Source organism: Numida meleagris, unplaced genomic scaffold (genome assembly GCF_002078875.1).
Source record: "Numida meleagris isolate 19003 breed g44 Domestic line unplaced genomic scaffold, NumMel1.0 unplaced_Scaffold119, whole genome shotgun sequence".
NCBI lineage: Eukaryota > Metazoa > Chordata > Aves > Galliformes > Numididae > Numida > Numida meleagris.
This window is the reverse complement of record NW_018362987.1, coordinates 1298115-1324580: the sequence shown is the minus strand read 5'-3', so window position 1 is coordinate 1324580 and position 26466 is coordinate 1298115. Positions and strand designations below refer to the sequence as shown.

Sequence of the window (26466 nt, the reverse complement as noted above, 5' to 3'; positions counted from 1 at the left end):
GGCCCCGGGCCGGGCCGGGCCGGGCCGGGCCGGAGGGGCGCGGGAAAGTTGGGCCGAGCGCCGGGTGGCTCCCGGTGGAAAGTTGCCGGGAGAGGCTCGGGGCGAGCGAGAGCATGGGGACGTTGCGGGATTTACAGTACGCGCTGCAGGAGAAGATCGAGGAGCTGCGGCAGCGGGATGCGCTGATCGACGAGCTGGAGCTGGAGCTGGACCAGAAGGACGAGCTGATCCAGAGGCTGCAGAACGAGCTGGACAAGTACCGCTCGGTGATCCGGCCCGCCACGCAGCAGGCGCAGCAGCAGAGCGCCGGCAGCCTGCAGGGCGAGCAGCGAACCAAGCGGCAGGCGATCTCGGCCGAGCCCACCGCCTTCGACATCCAGGACCTCAGCCACGTCACGCTCCCCTTCTACCCCAAGAGCCTTCAGTAAGCAGCGCCCGCCCGCCCACCGGCCCGCGGCGTTGGGAAAGTTGCGAGCGGAGGGCTCGGCTAGTTGAGGGGCTGCGGGAGGGGCCGGGCAGCGCGGGGTGCCGGGGCGGCCGCCACCCTCCGGGGTTTTTCCACCGTTACCGCGGCTCTTTATTTGTGCCCGGCTCCGGGATGCGGCCACGTGTGGCACCTGGCGGGCACTGCCTCCTTCCGCGGCGCGGCACTTGATCCCTTCCTCAGAAAGATACCGAAGCCTCCCCGGGACCGCACCGCGCCGCTGCCGCGTTCCGGCCGCTCCCCATCGCGGGGCCGCTCGCTGCCCCGGCACAGCACGACCCCACCGCCTCGCCCTGCCCTGCCCTGCCCGGCCCCGCCGTCTCCTGGCAACCACCCCGCGAGGGATGGAGGGGAGGGAAGGGCGGCCATGGCCCGGGCCCGGCCCCGGCAGCGGCCCCGGGACCCTCTTCCGACTCCCCCTTCCCGCCGCCGTTTTTCCGCAGATATTTTGCCCTTTTAAGGCGAACGGCTGCGGCTCAACCCGGCGGCGGGGAGGAACTGTGGCGGACCCACAAAATGCCCCCAGGAACCCCAGCAAGTCGGAGAGGGGGGAGGGTGGTAGGCCCCTTAGCCCCCCGGTGCCAGGCAGATGAGGCGGGGCGACGGCGGCTGGGCGCTCCTCCGTGGTGCCAGCACACCTGTGTGCCTTCGAGACGCGTACATCGCATGAAAACAACCGGCGATAGGGCTGCTGTGAGGGACGGGGCTGTCTCTTCCTCAGCCTCAGTGCACACCAGCCTCTCGCCTACAGAAATACATGTTTTGTTGTTTTTTTTTGTCACGGGGGTGTGTGTTTGCCCCTTGGTGCCCCCACAAAATGGCGGTGGGTGGCAGCAGGACGAGGCCTTGCTCCCATGTGGCCCGGTGTGGAGAGACCCCAGCCGCTGCCCTGCAGCTCCACACCAGCTGGTGTGCTTCTCCTGTTTTAAGTCCTGAGCCAAGGGTTTCGGTTTTAACTGCACCTCCTTGAGATTGTGGAAGAGCTTCAACTTTATGCAGAGCAAACCTTGAGTCTCTGCTGCATACAGCACAACACGGAGCAAGCCTATCAAGGCTTGAATTAACATTTTCCAGCTTGAATTTTAGTTTCTTGCTCTGTAAATGCCTTCTCATAGCCTCACTTGGAGTGCAGTGCATAACCTATCCGAAGCAGTGCTTAATATTGACTTCCCATGACTGATGTTAAATGCATGGTCCCCTTGTGCCACTTAAAATGCTCTGGGCTAAGTTGCTGCTGCATGCCTCGATCACTGTGGTGGAGAAGATGACTTGCCCACAGTCCCAGAGGTGCACGTTTCTCTAGGAAGCATTCACTATTCTTCTGAGGCAGCCTTGATTTGATGAGCAGGAACTCTCAGTGCCTCACACCTAAGGTCTGATGCCTGTGAGGCAGTGCTAGGTCTACTGGGGCTAGGCGGTTGTTTCAGCCACTTAGTGAGTCCATGGGGTATGGCACTACTGAGTATTTTCAACATGAGCATCTAAATGGAAAGGAAGATACCCCTATATAAAAAAGTAAGCTGTATGTTCCACTTACCAGGAGTGCTTACGATTAAAATCCGGATGAGTTGCTGTTAGTGGTGTCTGCACCTGGGAGACTGAGGAAGTGCACCTGGTTTAATTTATTGGAATCATTAATACCTAAGTAATGGCTTTTCTCACACTTTTATGCACATGGCTTGCACAGTGTTTAAGAGCAAGTCCTCCTCTTGAATAATAGAGCTTAGCAATCTTTAGGATGTGTTGTTTAATACAGTCACAGTAGTACTGAGGGTTGGGGTGGAGAGTATCTGGAAACAGAACAGGAAGCAAGGACTAAAATGTGAAAATCAGGGTTGACTTTTTTGACCAGTGGATGCTGAACTCCAACAGCTCCTGAGGTGGTGGGATCCAACCTCCAATATCTGCCCGTTTTCCAGCACTGTAGGAGACAAAGAGGAAACGTTCAGTTTTGGTCACTGTTGCAGGGTTGGGCTTATTTTGTCTCTAAAGTTCTTTAGTTTTTTATCTTGCTAATGTGAAATACGAGTTCACATGAGGAGTTTATGACTAAAATATGCAGAAGGACACATTCTGCCAATTTCTTCTGTGTTATGAGATCAGGGAGACATATTTGACATTTCATAGAATCATTAAGGTTGGAAAAGACCTCTAAGATCATCTAATCCAAGCATCCGAAGTGGCTCCTTTATCTGATGTCTTTGTGTGCAAGTAACTGGAAAAAAGTTGTCTGAAGTGGCTTTTTTTTTTTTCTCCACCCCAGAGGTTGCAGTGGCTACAGTAAGTGGGTAAAGACCATGGAGAAGTCTGGGTGGTTTTCCCTGCTTGAAAAATGCAGTGACAAATCTTTATCTCCTCTCCATCTCCTCAGATTGCTGCTCTGTTTGTTTTTCCACACCTTTGACCTCTCATAGGATATATTCTGCCTGCTAACAGCCTGCCAGCACTGAAGTAATACCATGAGACAAAGTTTGTATCAACAGTTATTTCGATTAAGATTTTACAAAGCTGCAGACCAAAGAGTAACCTTCTGAGCGAGGAAGCTGTAACATTTGGTTCTTTGCTTTCCTGTTTTGCACTTAAAATGAGAAAACACCCAGGACTTTTACTGTAAAAGGAAGTTTCATTTTGTCATTGGTCACAGCTGTATCCTTTTTTTTAATATATATTTTTAAAGACTGTGTAATCAGCATATTTTGTTTTCCAGGAGGAAGAAATTGTATGAGCAGAATAGGAACCAAAGCAGAGAGCTAATGAACATGAAGGATGTGTAGGGCTCCATCTCCTCTTACCAGAGGTGGTGTGTTCTCTGTCACTGCTTTCGCTGAGCTGAGGCAAGGTGCAGTGTCATTCATAGGAACTATTGAGTAAGATGGAAAAATCTTGGTTTTATGAGTTAACAGACTTAGGAATGCTTCAGATGTAGAGTTGGGAAATCTTCCAAATATGAGAGATTCATTTGTAAGGGGAGTAGCAGTCTGTGAGTGGTATTAAAGAATTCTGGGTTTAAAAATCCAAAACCGGCATTTTGTTGCATAGCCTTAGGGAAAGTACAACATATGTACAAGAGATTTAGCAACTAAATTGGTTCTTTGAAAGCAAATGTTTACATTTATGGGCCAGGGGCGTATTTCTAAGCAGTCACAATAGTAATAAAAAGCCAGAAGTATTTGAAAAACACTTCATATTTAGAATATTTGCATAAAATTATCTGCTGGTATTTATAAATGATATCCATGCCGTGGTACTTAGGAGTCATCTGTTAACTCAGAAACTAGTTCTATAGAAACCAACAGCCCCTTTTCTTAAAGCTCACACTTTCCTGTTCCTAAAATAATCCAGAGGAGGGTTGCAACATTGTTTGACCACTCAAAGCAGAGATTGATGAGGGGCCTGTGATCAGGAAGGGAGACAGCCACTCCGGAGTGATTGCTTCCTGAAATGTAGAGCAGAAGCTGTGAAATCGGGAGAGGACTGGTGGCATCTGTAGTCGTGTTGTACACAGGTTTTGCTATCATGCTGCAGAAAATAACAAAGGCTGTCAGCAGCCATGGATGTAAACAGGCAAGGGTAATGCAACCTTTCATTTTTCTTCTGTTTCAAACTGGAATTCCATGTGATGTGTCCAATGACCAATTGAAATTCATTTATGATTAAGTAATGAACTGCTGGAATTGCTTTTACATGCTACATGATAGAATGTTGATTCAATCTGAAAGTAGTTTAACATTGTTCTGAGGAAGAATCTGTGTGCCTGGATCTGCTACTTCATGCTTAAACTGATGTCTGTCAGCATGCTGCTGGATCTGGGTACATGGGGCCTGCTGCTCACCCAGTGGCCTGGTCCTAAACTCATCCTGTTTGTGAGGTGGGCTGGGGCAGCCCTGCAGAGCTGCCTCATGAGCTGTCTGTTCTTCTGGCTCCCACCTGCTTGTCTCCTCGGAGAGCAGGGCCTCACGCTTTGCAGGGATGAGTTTCCATTGCAGAGGATTAAGTGCTTCCTGACAGCAGTTTTACATGCAGCATGTCAATGGCAGTGCAGAATGCTAGTCAGTCAAATGCTGCTTTCCTCTGTTTTGACAGGCCAGGTTTGGCAGCAGCAAGGTGCCGGTGCTGGTGGATAGGGCTTTCCTATGCACAGGAGCACACACGTGACTCATGCATCAGTCTTTGCCTCTTGATGCTTTGTGAAGCGGCACGGTGAGGTTGCTGATATGTTCCCTCTGCCTATGAGTCAGCCTCCTGAGGCTTTGATGGCCAGCGATGCTAAGAAATAACTGTGTTGTATTTAGTTATTAGGGAAGGGACAAAGATTTATCTCTGTCAGCAAGTAGTGTCTGGAGCATCTCTGAAGTAAGCTTGTTTGGGCAGGTAATCTTTATGCTTAATGTAAACTAATGACCAGAGATGTTTTATTCAAAGGAAGGGTCAAAAAATAAGGTATTAAAACCATCTATTTGTTTTGTGATTTTCTGTTCAACTGCCAATTTCACTAGGGATGGCAGGATTAAACTTTGCTGCCATTTCTGTTACTTTTGCTTAGTAGCAGCGAGCAGCAAGCAGCACATGCCCCTCTGGATTTCTGCCACTTTTGGATATTAATCTTATAGTGTAGCGTAATACACCAAGTTTTAAGCAAAATCACTTTTGCTCAGAATCTGTTTTGAAATTTTAATGGTGACTATATGCAAAATGAAACTATTTGGCAAGCATAGTAGTTTTAAGCAAGCTAATAGCTTGTAACAAAAGGCTATCTATCATTAACACAGAAACTATTTTTTAATTGAAATGCATATCTGTAAGTTCACTTTCTAGAGTATTAGCTTTTTTGCTCTTCTCTGTATTATTGAGTTTGTGCTGGTGATACATAGTTCTAAAGTACCTCAGCAGAAGATACTGCCCCAAGCCATGGGCATGAATGCCTTCTCTCCGGACTTGCTGTGAAAGTAGTCCTGAGCTTTCACATTCTATGTTCCTAAACACAGCATGCATCCTACACATCAGAAATGAATCAAGAGAACCCACCACATCAGTGTGCTGACTGTGAGCAAAAATGTATGGAGTAGCACAAAGCTTCAGACTGGTTGCTGCCTCAACAAAACAAACAAAAAACTCATCCTACAGTGGCTTGATATGTAACAGTTTCTTTGCTTATAATGCTTGAAATGGAACCTGTGGGATGCTAAGATTTCAGAAGTCATGGAATGTGCATCTTGTCTTAAGGTAAGGGCTCCCAGGAAGCAGCTTTGATTTACTGTCTTAAATGACACCCCTTGCTGCCTGCGCTGCTGGTATTTCATGTCTCTGGATTTTTGGGATGCCAAAATGCCTGGCTTTTGTAGCTGGCTAAATAATAAATATCTGTATAGATGTTTTTCAGTTGCTGGTTTGACATTTCCAAGGGGGTATGTGCAGGCAGAGAAGTCCATGCCATTTTGTGCAGCTGGTTTTTGTTTTGAAGGTCTGAAAGAGCAGGAAAAAAACAAACAACTCCTTTATCAAATAATTCTTTTATCCTTTTCTGAACAAATATAGAAAGTGGTGTGGTTGCAAGTGTGAACATTGCTTCGATATGTAGTGTGTATACGAACATCCTAAAGTCTGAAATTGTATTAAAGGTCTCTGAGAAGCAGTGGTACGGCATCTACCTAGGAGGGTTTGTGTCATGGAGATAGCTACAGCGTACTTGTGAAACAGACAGCATAGGACTTGCATTTTGCAATGTTCATGTAGTCACTGGTTTCCTTGGAAACTAGTGCCTGAGCACATATAGCCAAACTTGAACGCTGGTGCATGGTCTCAGAGCAGAAAATGTGTTCCCAGACTTTAACACTGTAAAGTAGAGTTAGGGTTATTTGGGCTGTACTTAATGTTTTTTTGTTAGCAGTAATCTTGGAGTAGGATGTCCCAGAAATAGGGCCTATACTCATACTGCAGCATTTTTCCTATCTGGATGTGTGTTTTGTTCTCTGAACTCCCCTTTCTGACTTGGTTTGTGAGCATATTTGTTGGAGGTGTTTCCCGTTCAGCGCACAAATGGTGTTAGGAAAGCCATGAAGCAGCTCTGCGCTGTAGGCTGGAAGTGGCTCTGCAAACTCTCCAGGCAGGCCAGCTCATTTTGTCCATTACTGATGGTGAGTTGTCGGAACAAGTAGGAGAAATCATCGTGTAGCTGTCTGGGTTGTCTGGAAGGGAGTCTGTAGCCTTGTAAATGCCCACATACTTTGCTAAATGTTATCATCATAGGTTCAAAAGAAATACATGTAATGACCATTGTGTATGTGCCCATATGTACTTATCCATGTGTACAGGAGCATTGCATTAGCATAAATATATTATGAAATAAACTTTTAATAGGCTGTAAAACAATTAAATCTCAGTTTTTGTGGTGTATACGGATTTTTTTTTTCTATTATCAGCTGTGCCCTGGGAATGTTGAAATGCTGTTTACTTCTGCAGCTTGACACCCATAGAGAATAATACAGATTCAGGAGCAGAAGAGGAAATAACTGGTGACATGGAGCAGTGGCTTTAGGTTTTCATCATAGCCTTGCCCCCAGCACAAGTTGGTCCCTGGGATCTCTCGGTGCTTCTTGCTATTTAAACTGCCTATGTGATGTGAACTTCATGCAAAGATCCACTGGGTGAGGGGAATTTGTAAGTGTTCTTATAATCTGCAGGCTAAACGAGGCAAATAACTTTTTTGGTGGGTAGTGTCTGGTGGGTGTATATATACAAACAGAAGAAATCAATTGCTGCATGACTCAAGCAGCACATTGAGGCAATAGGCAGGAAGTTAACAATGGTGTAGTTAAACCAAACATGATGCAAATAATGCCACATGGCTCTAAGTTCAGGCTTGTTTGAAACAATCTTAATTGTCTTAATTGCTATTGATATGCTTTGAAAATCATATCCCCTAGGAACCTGAGAAATTCCTTTAGTTGGAATGGAAGATTGTCCTTTCTGAGTTGGAAATACGTACACAAATACGTGCAAATGTTTGCCGTGAAGTCTCAGTATGATTTACATTGGTAAGTTTCTGTAATGGGTTATGAGCAAAGTTTGAAGTGGTAGCTAAACCTGATCACATAGAGTAGATGTGCATTTTTTGATAACTACTACATTTTGTTGTATTTTTACTGTTTTTTTTTTTGAATGAATGAAATAGATGGTTTTGACCCATGATAAATGACGCAGTCTTGAGCTGTGTTCCTCATCATTGAAGATGTGGTCTTGATGACAGCTGTGATAACAGCTCACTTTTGCTGTCTTTGGCCAGACAGCTGGATACCTGCTGGGGAAGCTGCAGAGAGATGCAGAGCAGGCAGCCGCAAGAACTTGCTGAAGCAAGACAGTAGGTTTTCTTCTCTCTCTTTCATCAGAAGTGTGGATGGAAAAACTGAGCTTTCAGGTGTTGTGAAAGGGGGCTGAGCAGGACGAAGGAGTCAGTACTTCTTACAACTTTTCCCACTGACTGGTAGGTGAACACAAACCGGCAGGGCAGGATTGTCAGTTGAGATCTGGGGGCTGAATTTGTTGCATCTGTTCTCTTCATGTCTGACTCCACGTTCCCTCAGAGATCCCTGTGTGTGCTGGGGGTGTTCTCTGTCCCCTTTGCAGCATGTACGCTGGCTCTCTGTTCCCAGAGCCCTCTCTCTGCCTGTACACCTCTGTCCCTTCTGCCCACTGTGGCAGGGCAGACTGCACTTCCTAGAAAAGGGCCTCTTTGTCCTTAGCCTCAGTTACTCCCCTGGATCTCTTGTTCATTCCTGATCCTCCTTCTTTTCCCCAAGGTTTTTTTTTTCTCTTCCTCCAGACATCTGCTTATCTTATCCCTCACAGCCTCAAAGCTCTTCATTCTGCTAAGCTGTCCCATCTGTTAGACTTTACATCTCCCTAGGAAACCTCCCTCATTTCCTCTATACATCGGCAGTCAGAGAGCTTCCAGTGGCTGTCACATAAGATAGCGCGGGAAGCTTGATTCTCCTGACAATCCAGCTTTTCTGTTGTGTCAGTTTGCACAAAATCAGTGCCTTGTGGCTGATCAGATGTGATGTCCCAGGGGCCTCCTGTTATGGGCAGACAGCAATTCCATCAGGTTGGATGCCTGGATCTTGTTCAGCTCAGCCAAAAGACCAATAGCTCACATTGCTGCCCCGAAAACTAACACCAAAAAGGACATGCAATGACCTGTTCACTTTCCGTCAGGGCATTCAGTGGCAATGGCTTTGAGCTGTATTGACAAAACATTGCAGTGCCTGCAAGATGATGGCAGGATGTCATTCAGCTGTTACTTGATATGTTTTGGTGCAGTGCTTGATGAAGTGCTGCTCCAGCACTGAAGTAAAGCTGAGGCTAGCGGTTGTTATTTGTCCTCTTTGCACTCGTGCCATGTCTTGCTGGTAGGCAGTGTGCAGATAAAACATGGACTAAGCCTCAGTTAGAAATGGGGTTTGTTTGCCTTCATGCCTATACATAATTTACTGCTGAGTGCTCTCATGGTGTTGTTTATCTAGACTTGCTAGGTGTTTAATAACTAGTTGAGTTGAGTGTGTGTATACATGCACATACGTATTTTTTTTCCATACACGTCTTTGCACTTTTAAATCCTGTTAACAGAGCAATTGCACGAAGGGGAGAAAACATCTCCTGCTCATCAGATACTTGATTGCTTTCTATTTTCCCTGTAGAAGTACAGATCTGCAAGGCACACGAGAGAAATGAAGCGTGGAGAGATGACAGCTTTTCTCTATTAGCGCTATACCCAACACAGATGTACTCAGATACTACGATAATGAGTACGCTGGGGGAGCTTAAATAAGGCAGATACTCTGTTCTTGCTTGAAGTTCCCTTGGTCAGAGCTTTGCTTGCAGTTTCTGAAAGGAGGAGGCAGCCACTGAGTTACCATTTGAAGTTAGACTTGTTTCTGCAAGATATTCGAACTTTCACAGCAGTTCTGCTTGGAGAAGGGACACAGGTGGTACAACTCACTTATTTTGTTGCTTAACTGACTCTGACATGGTGTCTCAGAGCCACAGCTTGCCTTGGCAGAAAGAGCTCATGTGGCCTTTTTTTTGGCAGTGGTGCAGGGATCTGTTGCGGGGTGGATATTGTGTCACAACTCAGCAGTCTTTCATTAGAGGAGTCCCATGGTAATGCTAACTATCCATTTTATTAGCTCCATTCATTAGCTAGATTTATTAATGTCCCTGCAGGAGGGCATGCACCATCAAGGAATGCTTTCTGCAGACATGGCAAGCCTGAGCGCTGGAGTACGTAAGCCAATAATGGTGACTGTGGGATGTGAATGTGCCACTCCTACTGGTTAGGTATTAGGCACTGGGAAGAGGGACATTTGGCTCTGTGTGGCTGCAGACCCATCCTCTGCTTCTGTCGTGCATGAAGCAGCTGTTCTACCTTCTGCTTTGCAAGTGTTATCTCCTCATCAGCCATTGTGGCAGGTACTCCACAAACGTATGTTGTGCATCATGACTAGGAGCAAATTATTGCTTCCCTAAAATCCCCAGCTTGTTTTCGTTCGACAAGGATGGATGAGGATGACTGCCACTGTTATTTAGTTAGGTAAAGCAAGTCCAAAATGGGCAGAATCAAACAAATACCAACTTTTTGATTTCATGCTGGTAGTCTTGCAAAGATATAGCAGGTATTTTTTTCTGAAAAGCCAAAAAGAGCTCAAAGAGTCAGCCACTAGCCTGATGAAGTCTCACTAGGGGTGTGTAAACCCGGGCTGAGGCATTATCCTGGTATTTGCGGGTGCAAATGGAAAAGCTTCCACAGAGCACGAGGCTGTCCCAACAACATAGTGAGGATGGACACATGGGGGACTTGGATGAAATCAGACAGATCCAGGCATGCGAGACCATGCCACTCAACTTTCAGGTGGGGACTTAAGCTCTGGAGCATGGTGGCTCTTTTTCTTTCCTTGGTTTTGATCAGCAGTTCCATCCACGAGCTATAGAGGACTCTTTTTATTGCAGATTTAACCAAAATGAACCTGTTTCTTCTTTAAAAAACAAATACAAAACAAAAAAAAACCTGTATCTACTGCTAGAGGTTCTTGATGCTGTCTGCAATGTACAAATGTTGTAAATGAGAGTCATGTCATTTGGTTAAACTCACTGGACTTAATGGCTGCAAAAATTTAGTCTCTGGGGCCAGTACTAAGGAAGGCAGCTGTTGAAATACAGTCAAATAATCTTCCAGAGCATTGTGGCAACTTTGTTAAATCAGTACAAAATTTATGAATATGTAGTGAAGTGTAAGTCATCATGAACTGGTGCTTAGTTTGGGTAGGATCTAGAAGCATAGGTGGAAGTTAAGGCAACATGATTTATGCACTGAAGCAAAGCAGGTGTCCTAGCGATGGCTCAGACAACTCTGTAAAATGTGCATGCTTGAACAAGGAAGATAGGATCTTTACAGGTATTTAAAGTTTTTATGTATGTTGGAGACCCTTATGAGGCTCAGGTGCTAGCTCCTCAGTAGTGTCTGCAGGGGAAAGAGCAGTGCAGTGCCTGTCTTACTTATGCTCCTGTACAGATTTTCTTCCTTTCACCAATGTCATCTGCTTCTTTCAACCTTCCAGGCACTTTGTGCATTTTTGGAAGACCTAAATATCTGGTTTTTTTTTAATCTGCTTATGTTGGTGATCCTGGGATTGCTCAGCCACGGCCATTGAATATCTTGATAACCATTTTCTCTGGATTGCTTTGTAGACTCAAGTGCATTTTTCTGCAGTACATATATTGAGAATAAAGGGCAGCTACGTCAGCAAATTAGCATGAAAGCATTGGAAAAAAATTGTAGAGTATGGTTTTATTTAGGAGTAAAAAACTACCCTTTCTTGCCTGTTGCCTGTGCTTTTCAAAAAGTATCAGTGAGGGTTTCTGAGAAGTGAAATGGCTTGTCTGTTTGCACCTTTGGCACTCATCTAAAGAGGTAAATCAGATGCTGCATTGACAGAGATTTGCCTCTGTGATAGAACTTCAGCAAGCAAAAATTGGTTTCAGTGATAATGGAAAAAAACATTCTACATAGGCCTAACCCTACAGTGTGGTAGTTTTCATTGCAAAAAAAAAGTTCTCCTCCACATCCTGCAGGTGCACAAGTGTGTGATTCCATTGAAAAAAATCTGGAGGGCTATCGTGCTTTTTAAACAGCAATCTCAAAACACTGAACTTAGTTTTGTTTACTATCCAAAAAAGCTTTTCTTAGAAGCAGCCCCAGTTCTGAATGCAGCCTGTCTAAACCTGTCTTGTACTGGCACCTGCGTTGTGCTGAATGAAACAAAGCAATCGCAAGGAGGCCCGTCTTGAATAGTTGCCTGGTGATGTGTCTGCTTGGATTGTCAGAGGTTGGGTTCCCAGGCAGGAGGCTCTGAGCAGAGTGCCTTTGGGTAGGGCTGAGGCTAAGAGCACATCCTGCTGCTGGAGCTTCAACTGAAAACTGCCTTTTTGCACCTGAGGCCCAGGTGGGTGGTCATGGTCACTTGTGGCAGAAATTTGTTTTAAGGAAAAAAAGCAAATTCCCCATCTGAGAATATAATTAAATGATGACGATAAGCTGGCTCCTTACAGCCTCTAAATACAGAGAGAATAGCACATAGTAGAGAAAAAATGTTTGCTGAGTTAAGTCAGCTATATTTGGGTGCCAAACAAACAGATTTCTGCATTTGGCCCTCCCCCTCACACCCCCAAAACCGCTTTTTATACTGTCTGCAAATGTCTTGGCTGTTTGTGGCTTCTGTTCTCTGCAAAAAGAATAATTCTGAGCAGTGGGGAGAAGACATCTGTTACAGCTGAAAATAAAAAAAGGCAAGCTTTTAGGTGTACAGCCCCTGTGTCCATCCACATTGCTCTCTCCTCAGTCCCCTGTGAGTGCTGCATCTGTGGGCTCTTGTAGTTTCAACACAGTTGATGCTTAAAACAAAACAAGACCCCCATAAACTCTCCTCTGTGACCTGCTTGATCCAGACCTACTTATCTGTCCATACGTTTTTGCCTCATGATTTATCTGGGATTAAAGGTGAGACACCAGGTGTCACACCTGAGCGGGAGGAAGCAGCGGGCAGCACAAGCTCCTGTCTGCCCACCGCTGTGCAGGCTTTGTTCTGTCTGGCTTTCAGTGCTGATTAACAAGCCTTTGTAAATTCCTTATTTTTATATCCCAGAGATTAACTTAACTCTAATTCCTTCATAAGCATGAACACTTAGTGATTAGAAGTTAGGTTTCATAACTTAATTAGCTATGAAATAGCAAACAACAAGGCAGAGCCTTTATTAAAAACAGGCCACTTAAAACACCCATGCTCTCATTTAATGGACGTTCATTTTCACAGGAGGAGAAACTTTCCCCATGTTTCCACCTAAATAGCGGAACGGAATACAGGTATAGGTTAATGCGTGATTTATGTAGCGTTTTCTTTTCCTATTAACCTGAAAGTATATTACACAACAATCTTTAAAGTACGGCTTATTGCTGTTGAAGTAGTCCCAGGTGTGTGAACTCCTTACAGTTCTGAGTAGTTAAAATTCAGTTTAAAACTTTGGTCTGTGTATTCTCCCTGACTCCGTTAAGCCTGAAGGCTACGTGGAGCCTAGCTGAATTCTTGGAAGGTATGGCTGCTGTTTGGCGTTTCTGCTGCTTAACTTCCAGCTGCATGGGCTGGGTGGATCTGTCCGGAATGTGAAATGAGAGCACCTGCAAATCCTAATTCTGTCTGGCTCTTCTTTGTTCTCCTTCACCTCTCCTGACTCTACAGACTTCTCTGAACTGCTTGGGGAAGAAATATGACAGCCATAAAAATGAACCTCAGGGAGATATCAGGGAGATAGCTACTAAGTTTTGGATTGCACTCTTGTTCTTCAGTGCTGTCTGCTAGCACAGGACAGCACTCAGCATTCACTAGACCTCAGAGGCCACGGTAGGAGAATATCAAAGATGAAATGTCACCAGAAATTCAGTTTCCCAACCAAGGTCAGGTGAGGAATTTCTTGGATGTTATGGTTTCACGTCAAGTCACAGCATTTAACTGTAAGTGCTGTTATTAGATTTGTTTAGATAGATAGGATTTCATTGTTCCCTCATACATTTGCTGCCTTTCCTGGGGTCTTGTGGGGGCTTTTTGCAGTGTTAGCATCTCCATAGGTGCTATTAGCTGTGTAAAGTGGTCTTGTGCATGGGCCTCTGCATTTTTGCTGTGGTATAATTATCAACGTGATTGTTGAAACTGTTTAATTTGAAATTGTGATTCAAAGATGAAAAAAACACTCTAGCTGCTTTGAACAAAAGCAGGGAAGATCTGAGGAAAATAGCTCAGGCTTCATGCATTGTTGGACTGTTGTGTGACATCCTCAGTGATTTGTATGGAAATGTTCCAGGTCAGGCATCACTTCTTTACTGGAAGATGGCAGAAGGGAACTATTTTGTGCTGGGGACCCAGGTTAAGCAATTTGGTAAGCAGCTTTAACCCTTTCTTAGCCCCATTTCCTCCCTTCTCTATCTCAGCAGTTAGTTTTGCCAAAAGGTAATACAGTCTTGCCAAAAGGTAATACAGAGGTTTTTCCTTGCTTGACAGCTGATCAGGATTTATAGCTGTGGCTTATCCAAACAACCTGTTAAAATGTTATGGAGTATTTCAAAAATAACAGTTGTCATAATTCAAATGAAGAACAAATAAGCATTCATTGTCATGTTCTACTCAGCGTACACAAAACTGTGTGCACACATCAGCTGAGATTGGAGGGACAAATATTAGTCTGAGATTTCTTTCGCTCTGAAAGAGGCTGTCTAAATATTCTGTTTTAATAATACAGAGGCATTAGAGCTCCGCAGACTGCATCAATTTACTTGACCTTTATAAGTAGAACAGCATCATACTCCCTTTGCAATGAAACCCCAGAAAGCATCATGCAGATTTACTATTCACCATATGTAAGACTTGTTGGATTTTTTTCCTTGACCTTAAAGGCAGATTGTGCAAGTAGAATTTGGATGGAACAGCACAGCGCATACCAGTTCTCTCAGATAACTGCCAAAAACTGGCAGATTTGTATACATAAAGCCAACAGGTGAAGACTGACTATTGTGTTTGTAAGGCCTCTTGCCTTTGATTTTAGCTGACTCCTATGAGTTACAGTATGGGAGGAAAGAAACATTGTGATATGTGGGGCACCTTGTAATGTTAACGCCACTGACCGCTAAAATCGTGTGCTGTAAAGAAAAATGGGGGAAGCCAAATCTTAGTGATGTGTATAGCATGAGTTTAGGGACATTACAAATAATGTTATAGAGAACTTTTGGCTTAAAGTTTAAAGATGAGCAAGTGACTGATACTTCTATTATTGTAATTAAGGTTGAGAACTGACAGAAGTGGACAAAACCAAGTAGTTACTCCCCTTGCAAGAGGTGAGTATCAGTGTTTCATCATGGAGAAACTACAAAGGTTTTTGCTTCTGGAGTGAATCTGCCTCACAGGAATGCAGGTAAAATTAAAGAGCGTTTCCAAAGAACTGTCTATGTACTGCAGCTAGCTTAAAAAAAAAGTTTTGTTAGATGAGCAGAGGAATTTCATTTAGAATAGGTGAATCCTGCATGACCCAGTGGGTGACCTACACACTGTATGGGCTAGGGCAAATAAGCTGAAGTCCTTCAAAACTAAAGAACATTTAAAAGTTGCTCCAAAGGCAAGCTTAAAAGTGCAGTTCTATAGACAAGCAAGCAGTGGAGAGAGTGGAGATGAGCTGCTGATTTTGGTATTGTCACTGAACTGTCTTTTACCTCTGGTCGCTGTTGCTGTTTGCTAGCAGGGAGGAGATAATGGGCTGAATTTAGGTTGGGGAAAAAACCCAGCAACTGCAATTTCTGCTTGTTGCTCATTCACATGAAAAGTTTGTGTATTTTTGTTCCATAAACTCACTTCAGGGGAGGTTTTTTTTCCAGGAGCTTGTGTCAGTCACTTTCTTGGCTCATTGGTTTAACATGCACTTGGGCTGATCTTTCTGCTTTTGAATATGTGTTGTAATAATGTATATTCTGAGAACTTGCATTTGCTTTTGACTTTGAGGCAAAGAACTGTCTGAATGTCTTTAAAATGCAGTTAAATGTCTTCTAAGTAACACTCTTTAGGTCTGTCAGGGTTAAAGTTTTTTGTTTCAGCTCACTCGAGTAGTTCCTGTTTCCTATTCCAAAATAACTCCTTGGCATGCATATTCTCTCCATCTCTTGTTAGCTCTCTCTGTGTGTTTCCTCATGTAAATATTTCCAAAATGCAACTTGCGTACCGTGGAACAAACTGAAATGTGAGAGAAGTGTAGTGATGCTTTTCAAGGAGTGAACAAAACTGCATTCCTAATTCTGTAAAATATTTGGGACAGAGTGTAACTGTTTCCCTAGAGAGCCGCACGTGGGAGGACCACTCTTTCCATCTCTTTGTGGTATGCTTATTTACTGTTCCACTTCTGTGTGTGTGTTTCCCCCTCTCCTTTTTCCCACCAAACCTAACATGAGTTATCACCTACTTCTAGCTCTTGCACACTGAGACCTCGGGGCCTTCCTGTCTTGCTCAGCTCTGTTTACAAGCCGGTCGTGTCTTCTTGCAGACCTTTTCCTCCTGGCCCAAGGCTCAGCTGCTTGTGTCCTGTTGCAGGCTGCAGTATCCTCAAGCCCAGTGAAGGAGCTGAGTGGTGGAAGGATAGAGAAAAGGAAGCTGTGTCATGCACTGGGAATGTCAAGTAAGGTACTCAGAGGAGAAAGAAGGACGACCCAAAGTTGTTGTGTTTGAAACAGGCATTTTTGGTTTTGAAGGTGGTGTGGGAAGGTGCTAAGATATAAGGGTGTTGGGAAAGTGGAGACTAAATACAAGATTGCAATGCAAGGGAAACAAAATAAACAAGACACGCAGGATGCATATGAGCAAACTTACTTTTCTGCTCGTATGGTGCAGATAAGTGTCACTTGATTGTGTGCTCTTTTCTGACTTACTTCTTCTATCTTTTCACTATCTTGAGAGGTGTTTCTCCCCTCCATTTAGAGCCTTCCAGATGGTCTGCACTTAAGGACCTCAGCAGCAGACCAGCAGCACTTCTTCATTATACATTATGGGCAGGAGGGCCATTGATAACTGCCCACAGCTATAACATATGTTGCAGTGGATGCTCTTAAATTGGTGCACAATAAACCCATCCATCTGCTATATGTCATAAATTTGGGAAAAACAGTGAAGACTGAGATATTGTTAGCACTTGACACTGAAGTATAGGATACCAATGGCCAAGTAGCATCTTCCTTTGGATTTCATGTGATATAACAAATCCTAGATCTGAGACATGGTTTGCAATGGTGAGTTGGTTTTTCAGGCTCTGCTGCTTGAGGATTAAAAAGATAATCCTTTCTACAGCTGTTGGAGCTGTCTTGCATTCCCCTAAGTGGGATTCAGATATTTTAGTATTTCCTCTAGTGTGATTCTTTGCACTTTCAAATCCTTGTTGCTCTTTGTTTACCTACCAGCACATCAGTATGCATCTGTCCTTTTTACTGTTGTGCTTGCATTGTTGTCATCTCATCTGTGTTCACCCAGTCTGCATCTGCAGTGCTTGAAAGGGGATTCCCCATCCCCTGCTGCGACGCCAACAAGCTGCAGCTACATTTCATGCACCCCGCCTTTGAGGGCGGAGCCTTGTTTGCTGTCTGCAGAGCCCGTCCTGCAATGGCAAATATATATGTCTCCCATCACTCGTGTCTCAACAGCATGAATCTTGAGCATTCCTGTCTTATTAAAGGAATTGCTTTCTTGGCTCTGGAGGAGGCAGAGTAGCCATCTACTTAATGCATGTTGTAGGCTATACTCCAGAAACAATCAGTGCCGTTGTTTCCTGTTGAAATGGTCCTGCTTGTAAAGAGCAGAACTTTCCTTTGGGAGCACCTCAGCGTTTCTCATGCTGTGATTATGGTTTGCTTTTCTGCTAGTCTGTAATGCCAGTGGGTTACAGTTGCTTGTAGGGGAGGGTGCCTTACACTGCAATCATCAAAACTCGCTCAGAGGGATGGTTTCCCAGGTGAGCATGCTGTTCCTTGGCCTTACCTTGGCAGTACACGTTTATGTTGCTGCCTCCTCCTTTTGCTTTTGCACGTGTCCGTTCCTGTTAGCGTTCCCTGAGGACAAGTGATGGCATAAAATGTGAGGTTACCAGTGTGCTGCTAGTGAAAAAAAAAATCCTCTTCTTTGCAAGAAATAGGATGTTTCCTTTGACAGTGTACTTTCAGGCTAAAGTTCCTGGAAACATTCAAATCCACTGGAGGGTAGTTATTTTGATCAAAGGAGAGCCATTTCCTAGAGTCCTTGAAATCAATCCATCTTTTCCTTGCCTTCTCTTTGAATTTGATACCCTTCTGATGTCATTTTTTGTCATGATTACTCTTCAAAACAATGATTTTAACTTCTTTCTGACTTGCATTTACTCTTGATTTGATGGAGTAGAATTGCAAATATCCCTTGAGTTTGTCTCTGGATAATATACATGGGAAATATGGAGATTTCTCTGAATTTCCAGCATCTCTGTTGTTGCCATCTATAGGTTATTCTTGAGTAGGCAGTCTGAGACTTCTTGGATGCTGCAGTCTTGGTAGACTTCCTATAATAAGTTTGAGAAAAGCATGTTGCTGTTGGGACGTTCTTCAAAGCTCAGTCAGAGGGATGATCAGTACTTATGCAGTGGAAGTAACACTTTGAATGTGACCATTTCTCCCTGATCTGACTTTGAATAGAGAGAGAATGTTGGTGGTTGCTTCCTGGCATGATCCCTAGCCTCACTGCTTTACCATAGGCAGTGTATGAGTTTCCTGCTGCTGTTCTGTCTCCATTTAAATATTATAAAGTTGTATGACTTGGTTCCTTAGAGTTTATATTGTCTGCCAAAAGGTGCTTGTCCGAATGTAATCTGGTTTATTAGTAGACTCAACAGAGCCCACGTAATGGTGCTCCCACAGCTCCGCTCAGGACTGCTGTGTCCCCAAAGCGACCTTTCTGAGAGCAGATCCAGCGGCTGCGCTCACTTCTAAATCCCCACAGCCTGCTCCTTGGCTCCTGGGTGAGGATGTTATTTAGGTGATCCCATACATCCTTCCAACATTTGTGTCTCAAAGCATGGCTGCTATCGTCAGTCCTTTTACTGACCCTTAACAAAGGAAGAAATACTTCCTCCTTAATTCCTAGAAATATTTATTGAAGGACTAAGGCTCCAAGTGCTTGTCTGCATTCTGCTCCTGGACACCTATATTATTTAAACCAGGGAATTTGCCAGGCAGCAGAAAAACAGAAGCAGTGAAACAACTTTCATGGTGACAGTGCCATCCATCAGAAGTGTTAGGTGAATCAGTAACTGATGTTAAATCTGTCACTTTTTTTTCATAGATAGTATTTTCTGTGAAGCCCTGTACTAAACCTACAGCTGTATATTTGCACTGTCGTGATAGCTTTCCCTGCTGATGCTCTTCTGCTGAGGAGGAGCAGTGTTTTTGTAGAGCACATTCATTTTGCCTGGACAACAGCACATTTAGAAAAGCTTGCAATGTGTTTGTAGCCTCTAATCCAAGAGACGAGAGCGAGCTGTCTCTGCTCAGAGGATCTCTAATTGGATTTCTGCATCTATTTAAATTAGGTTATCATCCACTTGGCAGATTTCCTGCTTTTTCCACCAGGGTGAAGTCCATCTCTGCAGCAGCTATCTGTGACTTTCTTCTCCAGGGCATCTGAATGCAGTTCTCTGTCTAAGTGTTCATTTATCACTGTGAAGCCATGCAGACCTCAAAATATGCTAATAAGCTTTGGGAAACAGTTTCAGTTGCCATTTAGTTGCAGTCCTCATACCTGCCTCCAGTCAGCTTACTGCTTAGAGCTGTCAGGAGTGGAAGTGTATGTGGATAATTATTTGACTGACAGAGAAACTCTTGCCCTTAAAGTAGGTGGTTCTTTTCAAGATACATTGCCATGACCTTCAAGACATTTTGCCTGGATCTCCATGGCTCAGTCTTGCAAACTGAACCCTGCTGGAGGCGTTTGGGTGTTCCTGCATCCCTTGGCTTTGCCACATATGGGTACATACGTTTTCTCTGCTATTTCTGTTGGTGTGAAAAGTCTCCAGCATAGTTACTCTGGATGTGAGCACCAAAACTGAGAGATGTGTGAGAACACCACCCCTCAAAAGACCATGTTGTTTAGCCAAGCACGTAGCATGTAGGTTGTTCCGTTCCTCCTTTGGCGTTCACTTGCTATGTGTATTCACCTCTGATAAGCTGCCCAAAGTTTCTGCTGCTTCCTTCATCTACTCAAGTAGCTGTTCCATCCTGTTGGGAGGTATTGGTAATGGCTTCTCAAAATGAAGCTCATGTGGGTGTTGTTCAGAGGTGTCAGGCATTTCAGAAGTAGGCAAATTGTGCTGGGAGGAGATGATTTTCTTGCTGACAGTGCCAAACGTTTCCAGTATCTAAAGCTGGGTTTTTGTGGGATAGAAAATACTAGCCTAGAAAAGGGTGGTGAAGATCTGTGGGGTGAGATATGTTTAAATACAGGAGTTAACCAAAAAAACTTCCCCAAAAATCCTTGCTTATAGCATTTTTATCCTAACAGCAGTTTTCAATGAGAGAAATTCTAGGGGAAATTAATATTCTTTTCCTTAAATTATTTTGCTTCTTAAATGTTTAATACCAAAATATGATAGAATGAGCAACAATGTAAATGAACGACATGTTTTACTGATATATTTAGAAATGCTAAGTGGAGCTCTCTCATCAGCACATTCTCGACAAAGCTCCTCTATTCTGCAACTACGGGTCATATTTACATACAAGCAAAATGGAAACATGAGGTTTATTTTCCTTTTTTTAAAGGTTTAGATCAGGGCACAGTTGCTTTCCCTGTTGCCTCTCTTAACAAAATGTCAGTTTATATTGTTTTTAGTGTACTCTTCCAAAGAACATGTTCTTCCATCCAGCTAAGTAGTAATGGCCTTGGCTCAGGATGTTTCAGATCCCTCCCAGAAATGTTCTCTCGTGACCAGAAGCTGCACCTCTGCTGTCTGTGGGGGGAAAGGCAAGCACTGTCACGAACATCAGCAAGTACAGTAAAGGCTCTGTGTTGCTCTGCCCTGAACTTGGGTCCTGCTCTATTTTCAGTTAATGGGACAAGAATAGCTCTCCTGAGTTATATTTACATTTCCCTTTAAGAAATGTTTAAAGCGATCTTTGTCCATAGCCAAAACAAACAGCTAATGCAGAGTTACCAGCTATTAACGGTGTTACAGTCAACCAGGACTGAGATTTTACTTGAAAGGTCTTTTCTGTCCTGTTCTGCTGCCACACAGTGTGTGAGTCTTAAAAGGTGATCCGTTTATCCTTTTGCAGGCTGCATTTTAAAAGCCAGCTAGTGTTTCTATTCCATTGCTGTCATGCAAGAGGTACCCACTGCCAGCCTGCAGTGCCGGATCTCCTGGGGCAGTTGCAGGGGCAGACCTCCAACTTTCTGTAATTGACTTCTCAGAAATAATTCTTCTAACAACATGAATGCTTTTGTTTCAAAACCACCTTTCCTGAGGGCAGTGGAGCTGAAGTTGGTGGTTGAGGGATTGAACAGTCATCCCTGAAAGCTGTCCTTTCTGCCTCTCTTCTGCAGGAGCTGAAGAGACACCCACACTAAAAAAACAGTGCAGGGAAGAGATTTTAGCTGTGTTGTTGACAGTCGTTTTGATATCGCAGAAGGCTTTATGATTTCTAGGGTGTTGTTTTTAAACCTCTGTGTGTGTGACTGGCCATGTGGCAGTATTCGTAAACAGAAGATAAAGTGTCCAGATGAATAGGTGGCTGTGTGGGCTGTACAGCCTGCTTGTAGATTGAATAATCACACAGCAAGCAACAGCAATTGTACAGCAAGGCTTTAGTGCTGGACATTACTGGTTTTTGGAGGATGTGGACTTTTTTTGTGCTCAAGGAACGTCTCTAAAGAGAACTTTTAAAACGTCTTATTCAATGGACTTAACTTGGCTGCTCTTGATGACTCTGTCCTGGAGGCTTACACATCCATTTCTGTCAGAGGTTTTCTTGCTTTTGTTTGCTGAAGGGAAGGATGTTGAGGTCCCATTCCAGAGCAGCGTGTGAGCACATGTTCTGTTCTTAAGTGCATGAGGGCTTAGGAACAGTGAATTGCTCTGTGAACATGGGCTTTGAGCATTCCTGAACCTATAGAAGTGTGCAGGCTTTGCTTTTTGTACTGCTTAGAACGGACACTCCTTATGAAAGGGAGGTTTGTCTAGGCACAAGTTAAAGACAAATTCTGCAGTTTTGATTAATACTTTTTGCAGTGCATTTCTATCCTGCTGAATAGTTTCTGGAAATCTGGAGCAGACCTAATACTTAGCTGTGTGCTCTTTTCGGAACGAGGTTTTTTTTTTTTTTTTTTTTTTTTCCCACAGCCACATTTTGTAGAAGTAAACACTTTTAAACATTTCACTGTGTGGATTTCAAACAGGCAATTGTTGTACATCTGTTGTATTTAATTCAGACTACATTTTTACAGCAGTGAAGAAACAGAACAAAAATGATGCTGTGGGTTGCAGTGCTGTTGAGCAAGGTCTGCCTATCAGTAAATGCTAAGTCCTCATCTTGCAGGAAGCTGCATTCTTACTCATTCTTACTGCTGCAAGTTTCAGCCCTGGCAGTGAGCTCCAGTTTAAAATGGTTTTGGTACGTAGCTATGGCATTGTACTTGTGAACACCCTAACATTCAGATCTGCTTCCAGATGCTCTTCGTTAGTGTTGTCTAATGGATATTCTATATTTCTTTTGTTTTACTTGACTGTCATTTGTTCTCTGTTTGAACCTAAGGTTTGTACTATCTCCCCTGCAAACAAATGCTGTGCCTGACTAGTGCAGGTGAAGGAAGGCTCTCTGATCCCACAATCTTCCCTGGATTAGTGCTGCATTAGTCTTTCCATCTGCCCTTAAATTCTTCCTTTCCTTACTCTCAGCAAGCAGTTTTATGACGTTGAAATAGGACCTTTTGGGACAAAGATTAGCTTTTTGTTCTGATACTGATCGTATGTGCCTGAAGGTACATATCTAGCATGGAGCGTGTGGATTTTGGCTGTGAGTTAAGTGGCTGAGATGACTATTAATTTTGCTCTTTCTAAAATGTAAATTACTGACAGAATAACAATAGGCTATACTATGGAGTTTGGTATATCACTGTGTGCATTGCCAATCACTGTAATCTTAACTTTTCTTCTTATGTAGGGCTGCACAACACTTCAGGTTGTATCTTCTGCCTTCACGTTAGTTTGTGTCGCCAGCAGGTGTTAGCAGCAGGACTTTGAGCACCATGCTAGAACAGATTCTAAACTTTATGACCACTGCAATAAAGCAAACTTCTAACACTGGCCTTTTTCAGCACGACTAAGACACAGCTCTTTTGCAGAGTCCCTGTGTACCAGGACAGAAACTGCAGATGAATTTTCTCCAGGCATTTTGCTCTGAGGTTGAGATCCTGGAGAGCTGTCTCTGAAGGACTGGAGCAGCACCTCCTTGGGGCTGGGCAGTGTGCAAAGTAATGCACTTCTGTATGCTGTTGTTTTGAGGGGCACTCACAGCCTGGCACAAATGTTTTCATGCATTTATAGCAAACGTCTTACAGAGCCTTTGCATGACTTCTGCAGATTAGGATGCAATTAGCTTGTTCCTACTGATGCTGGTTTAGTTACCATGATGGGCTTAAACTCATTTGGGAACGGATGTATCACAGATGATTATGCCCTTTTTATTTTTTAATTTTCTATTGGTTTTGATCATTACTTTTTCAGAAAACATAGTTGCAGATTCCTGCCTCTGGAGGGTAAAGATGACAGCTTCACTCTCTGCTCTGAATGGCCCTCTGCATTAGGAGCTGTTCAATTCAGCCCTAAGTAAATATTCCTGAAAGTGCCCCATTCCTGAAACAAGGACACTCAGAAAAAGTCTGTTCTGTTACAAATAGTGTAGGTTTATTTTGTTTGCAGGTTGTTTCTATTAGAAACTTTAATCAAAAGAATGCAGACTAAATACTCTTCCATAGTAAGAGACATTGAAACAGCTGTATCTTGTTTAAACCACTTATTTGCAGGAGTGTGTTTTTGTCCATTTTAGATACCTTTTTTTTTTATCAATAGGTAGACTTGTGCATTAACACTTCTGCAGTGGATGCAGTTTTCAAGTAGTAATGGAGATGATTAAGGAATGGTGTGGTTCACAAAAGCATTAGTTACAGGTTAATTGGGAATTATGAGCTAATTTATATGCTTTGAGTTTCACACTGTATAAAAATAAATAGAGAAGAAGAAAAATCTATTTACCTGGAGCTTCATCTGTGAATTACATTGAAATAAAGCTGTGTAATAAAATAATGTGGAAATTGCTGAAGGCCCTGTATGCACAAGTATGCAGGAATGGTAATCTACATTGCATGAATAATTTTTTAAATTATTAGACTGACAAATACTCTCTTGCAGGGAACAATAGGGTAAATCTTATTGTAGCTATGACAATGTATGCTTAGTATCAACTAATTTTCAAATACGTCAAGCTAAGCTTTGCTTTTTTTTTGAGGTGGATGGAATATTGCTAGATGAAGAGGTTTGTGGCTTACTAGCTACAAAGTGTGGTTTGGTTTGATGCTAATATGCTCGAAACATGCTGTTTGGGTCATGAGATGCTTGTTCACTTGACAGACACTGCTCTGAGGCTGCTGGAGGTGCTTTTCTCTTGTGCTAGTCTATTTGTGTTTGAAGTCTCATTTTAACTAACTATCCGTGAATAGTAACACCTATTTTGGTCATATTCAAGTGTGATCGAGTTATTGTCCAGAATATTCAATATTTAGTTTTAAGATGCTTAGATGTTGAGAGGTGGAACTGCTATTGATCTCCTGTGCTTTCCTTTCTAATGCTAGCACACTTCTGCTGTTAGAAGCATATGAATGACTCAGTAGACCTCTGAGCTTCAATTTCTCCAGTATTTCTATGAGAGATGCTCCGAAAGTAATGCCTCCTAGGCGGGTGTTGATGGTATGGCAGTAGAGGTTGAACCTTCCCACCAGTATCCTGTTACATTTTGTTGCCACATGACATGGAAGCTGAGGGGCAGTCAGACAGAATGGCATCTGACATGGGAGTGTGTATGAAGGAAAGTTGTGTCACTGAATTCCTCCATACAGAAAAAATGGCACCCATTGACATTCATTGATGCTTGCTGAACCAGTGGAGACCAAACAGTGGATGTGAGCACAGTGAGCTGGTGGGTGGTGCATTTCAACAGTGGCAACAGCAACATTCCATGTTCTGGGTGGCCATGCACAGCTGTCACACCATGAAATGAGGAGTGTCTCAATTAGCTCATTCTTGTGAATCAGTGGATTACAACCAGGGAGCTGTGTACGAAGCTGAATATCAGCCTCAATGAATTGGAAACAGTAGTGGCAATGTTGGAATACAAAGCTTGCACCAGGTGGGTCCCACAAGTGCTCATGCAGAAGCAGAAAGAACACTGTGTGTGAGTTTGTCAGGACTTATTGAACCAATAGGAGGCTGAAGGTGGCAGTTGCCTGGATTGCATCATTACCGGTGACAAGAAGTAGTGTCACCACTATGAGTCAGAGTCAAAGTGGCTGTTCATGGAGTGGTGACATGTGAATTCCCCATCAAAGAAAAAGTTCAAGGCACAGCCCTCAGTGGCTAAAGTGATGTACATTGTCTTTTGAGATAGGAAAGGGATGATCCTTCTGGATTTCCTAGAACTTGGAAAAGCCATCAATTTTGACCACTACATCACAACGCTGATGAAGCTGAAGGCTCAAATTTCCAGAGTCAGGCCAGAGAAGAAGACAACCTTTCTTCTGCAAAATGATAATGCCAGATCCCATACCAATTTGAAGACCATGAAACACATTGCTAATCTTGGCTGGACTGTCCTACCACATCCAACATATAGTCTGGATTTGGCACTTTGTGACTTCCATCTGTTTGGACCAATGAAAGATGGACTGTGTGGGCAACATTTTCTTTGGAACTATGCCATTATAGCAGTGTGAAACAGATTTTTATGAGCCCAACATGCATGCTCTTGTTCATTACTGGTGAAAGTGCACAGCTAATTGTGGTGATTTTGCTGAGAAACTTTGTTTTGTAGCTGAGAATTTGTTCTCTCAAAGAGTGTTATTGTACTCTTTGTATCTGTTGTAGTTTCCATGGAAATAAATAGGAGACATTACTTTTGGAGCAACCTATGTTGAAAAGAAGAGGCTTTTGACACGACGAATCTGTTGGCTAGAGCTACTCTCAGGCTCTACTCAGAATACTAGTAAGCTCACCAATTCCAAACCTTTGTTCATCTTGCATATATTTTGCTGCTTCTCCCCTGAATGGATTTGGAGCAGATTTTCTTAGCCCTTCTGCTGTCCCTTTGCTACTATTTAGACCAGGCTTCCCAGATCCTTTCAAATCCTTTGTTCTCCTTGATTCCTACAAGAACTGCATTTCTTCTTTGCTCTTGGGCCCTAAATTAACAGGGAGGTCCAACATACCCATGTCTGAATTCCCTGCATCTCTTGTGGCTGTTTTTATAAGCACCCCTAGTGAAAGGCTGACTTTATTTTATCAGGGAGACAGTCTCATTTTGAGCCTTGCAGTGGAACAAATGGCTGCAATTTGAATGCCAGCTGATATGACTACCGTGAAAGCTTTTATTAAGCTTTCTTCTTCAGCGTACTGTTTGAGTAATGCTAGTAATTAGTGTCTTTGTTATGAGGCTTCTGGGGACCTGTGGGGGTGGCTGAGACCAAAAGAGCCATCAAGGCACAGCGTAGGAAGTCTGCTCTTGCTGTACTACGTGGAACAAATAAGGAAAGCGAGTTCTCTGCTATATAACCAACCTTAAAATTATC

The 26466-nt window shown here is 43.5% G+C and overlaps 1 protein-coding gene across 6 annotated transcripts in view; it reads left to right on the top strand.

Annotated features, from left to right (window-relative positions):
• PRKG1 (protein kinase, cGMP-dependent, type I) overlaps positions 1-26466 on the top strand; it is a 429334-nt gene that overhangs the window by 26110 nt on the left and 376758 nt on the right. The window contains exons 1-2 of one of the 6 annotated variants that reach the window (XM_021381837.1): positions 14863-14992; positions 16156-16245. The exons of 2 other annotated variants lie outside the window; for them this stretch is intronic. In XM_021381837.1, the coding sequence (XP_021237512.1) occupies positions 16223-16245 (23 nt within the window). In that variant the 5' untranslated portion in view covers positions 14863-14992; positions 16156-16222. Of the gene's footprint in view, positions 1-14; positions 425-7452; positions 7519-14862; positions 14993-16149; positions 16246-26466 lie in introns of those variants that run through there. 3 more of the 6 variants (XM_021381834.1, XM_021381836.1, XM_021381838.1) reach the window with 3 other exon arrangements.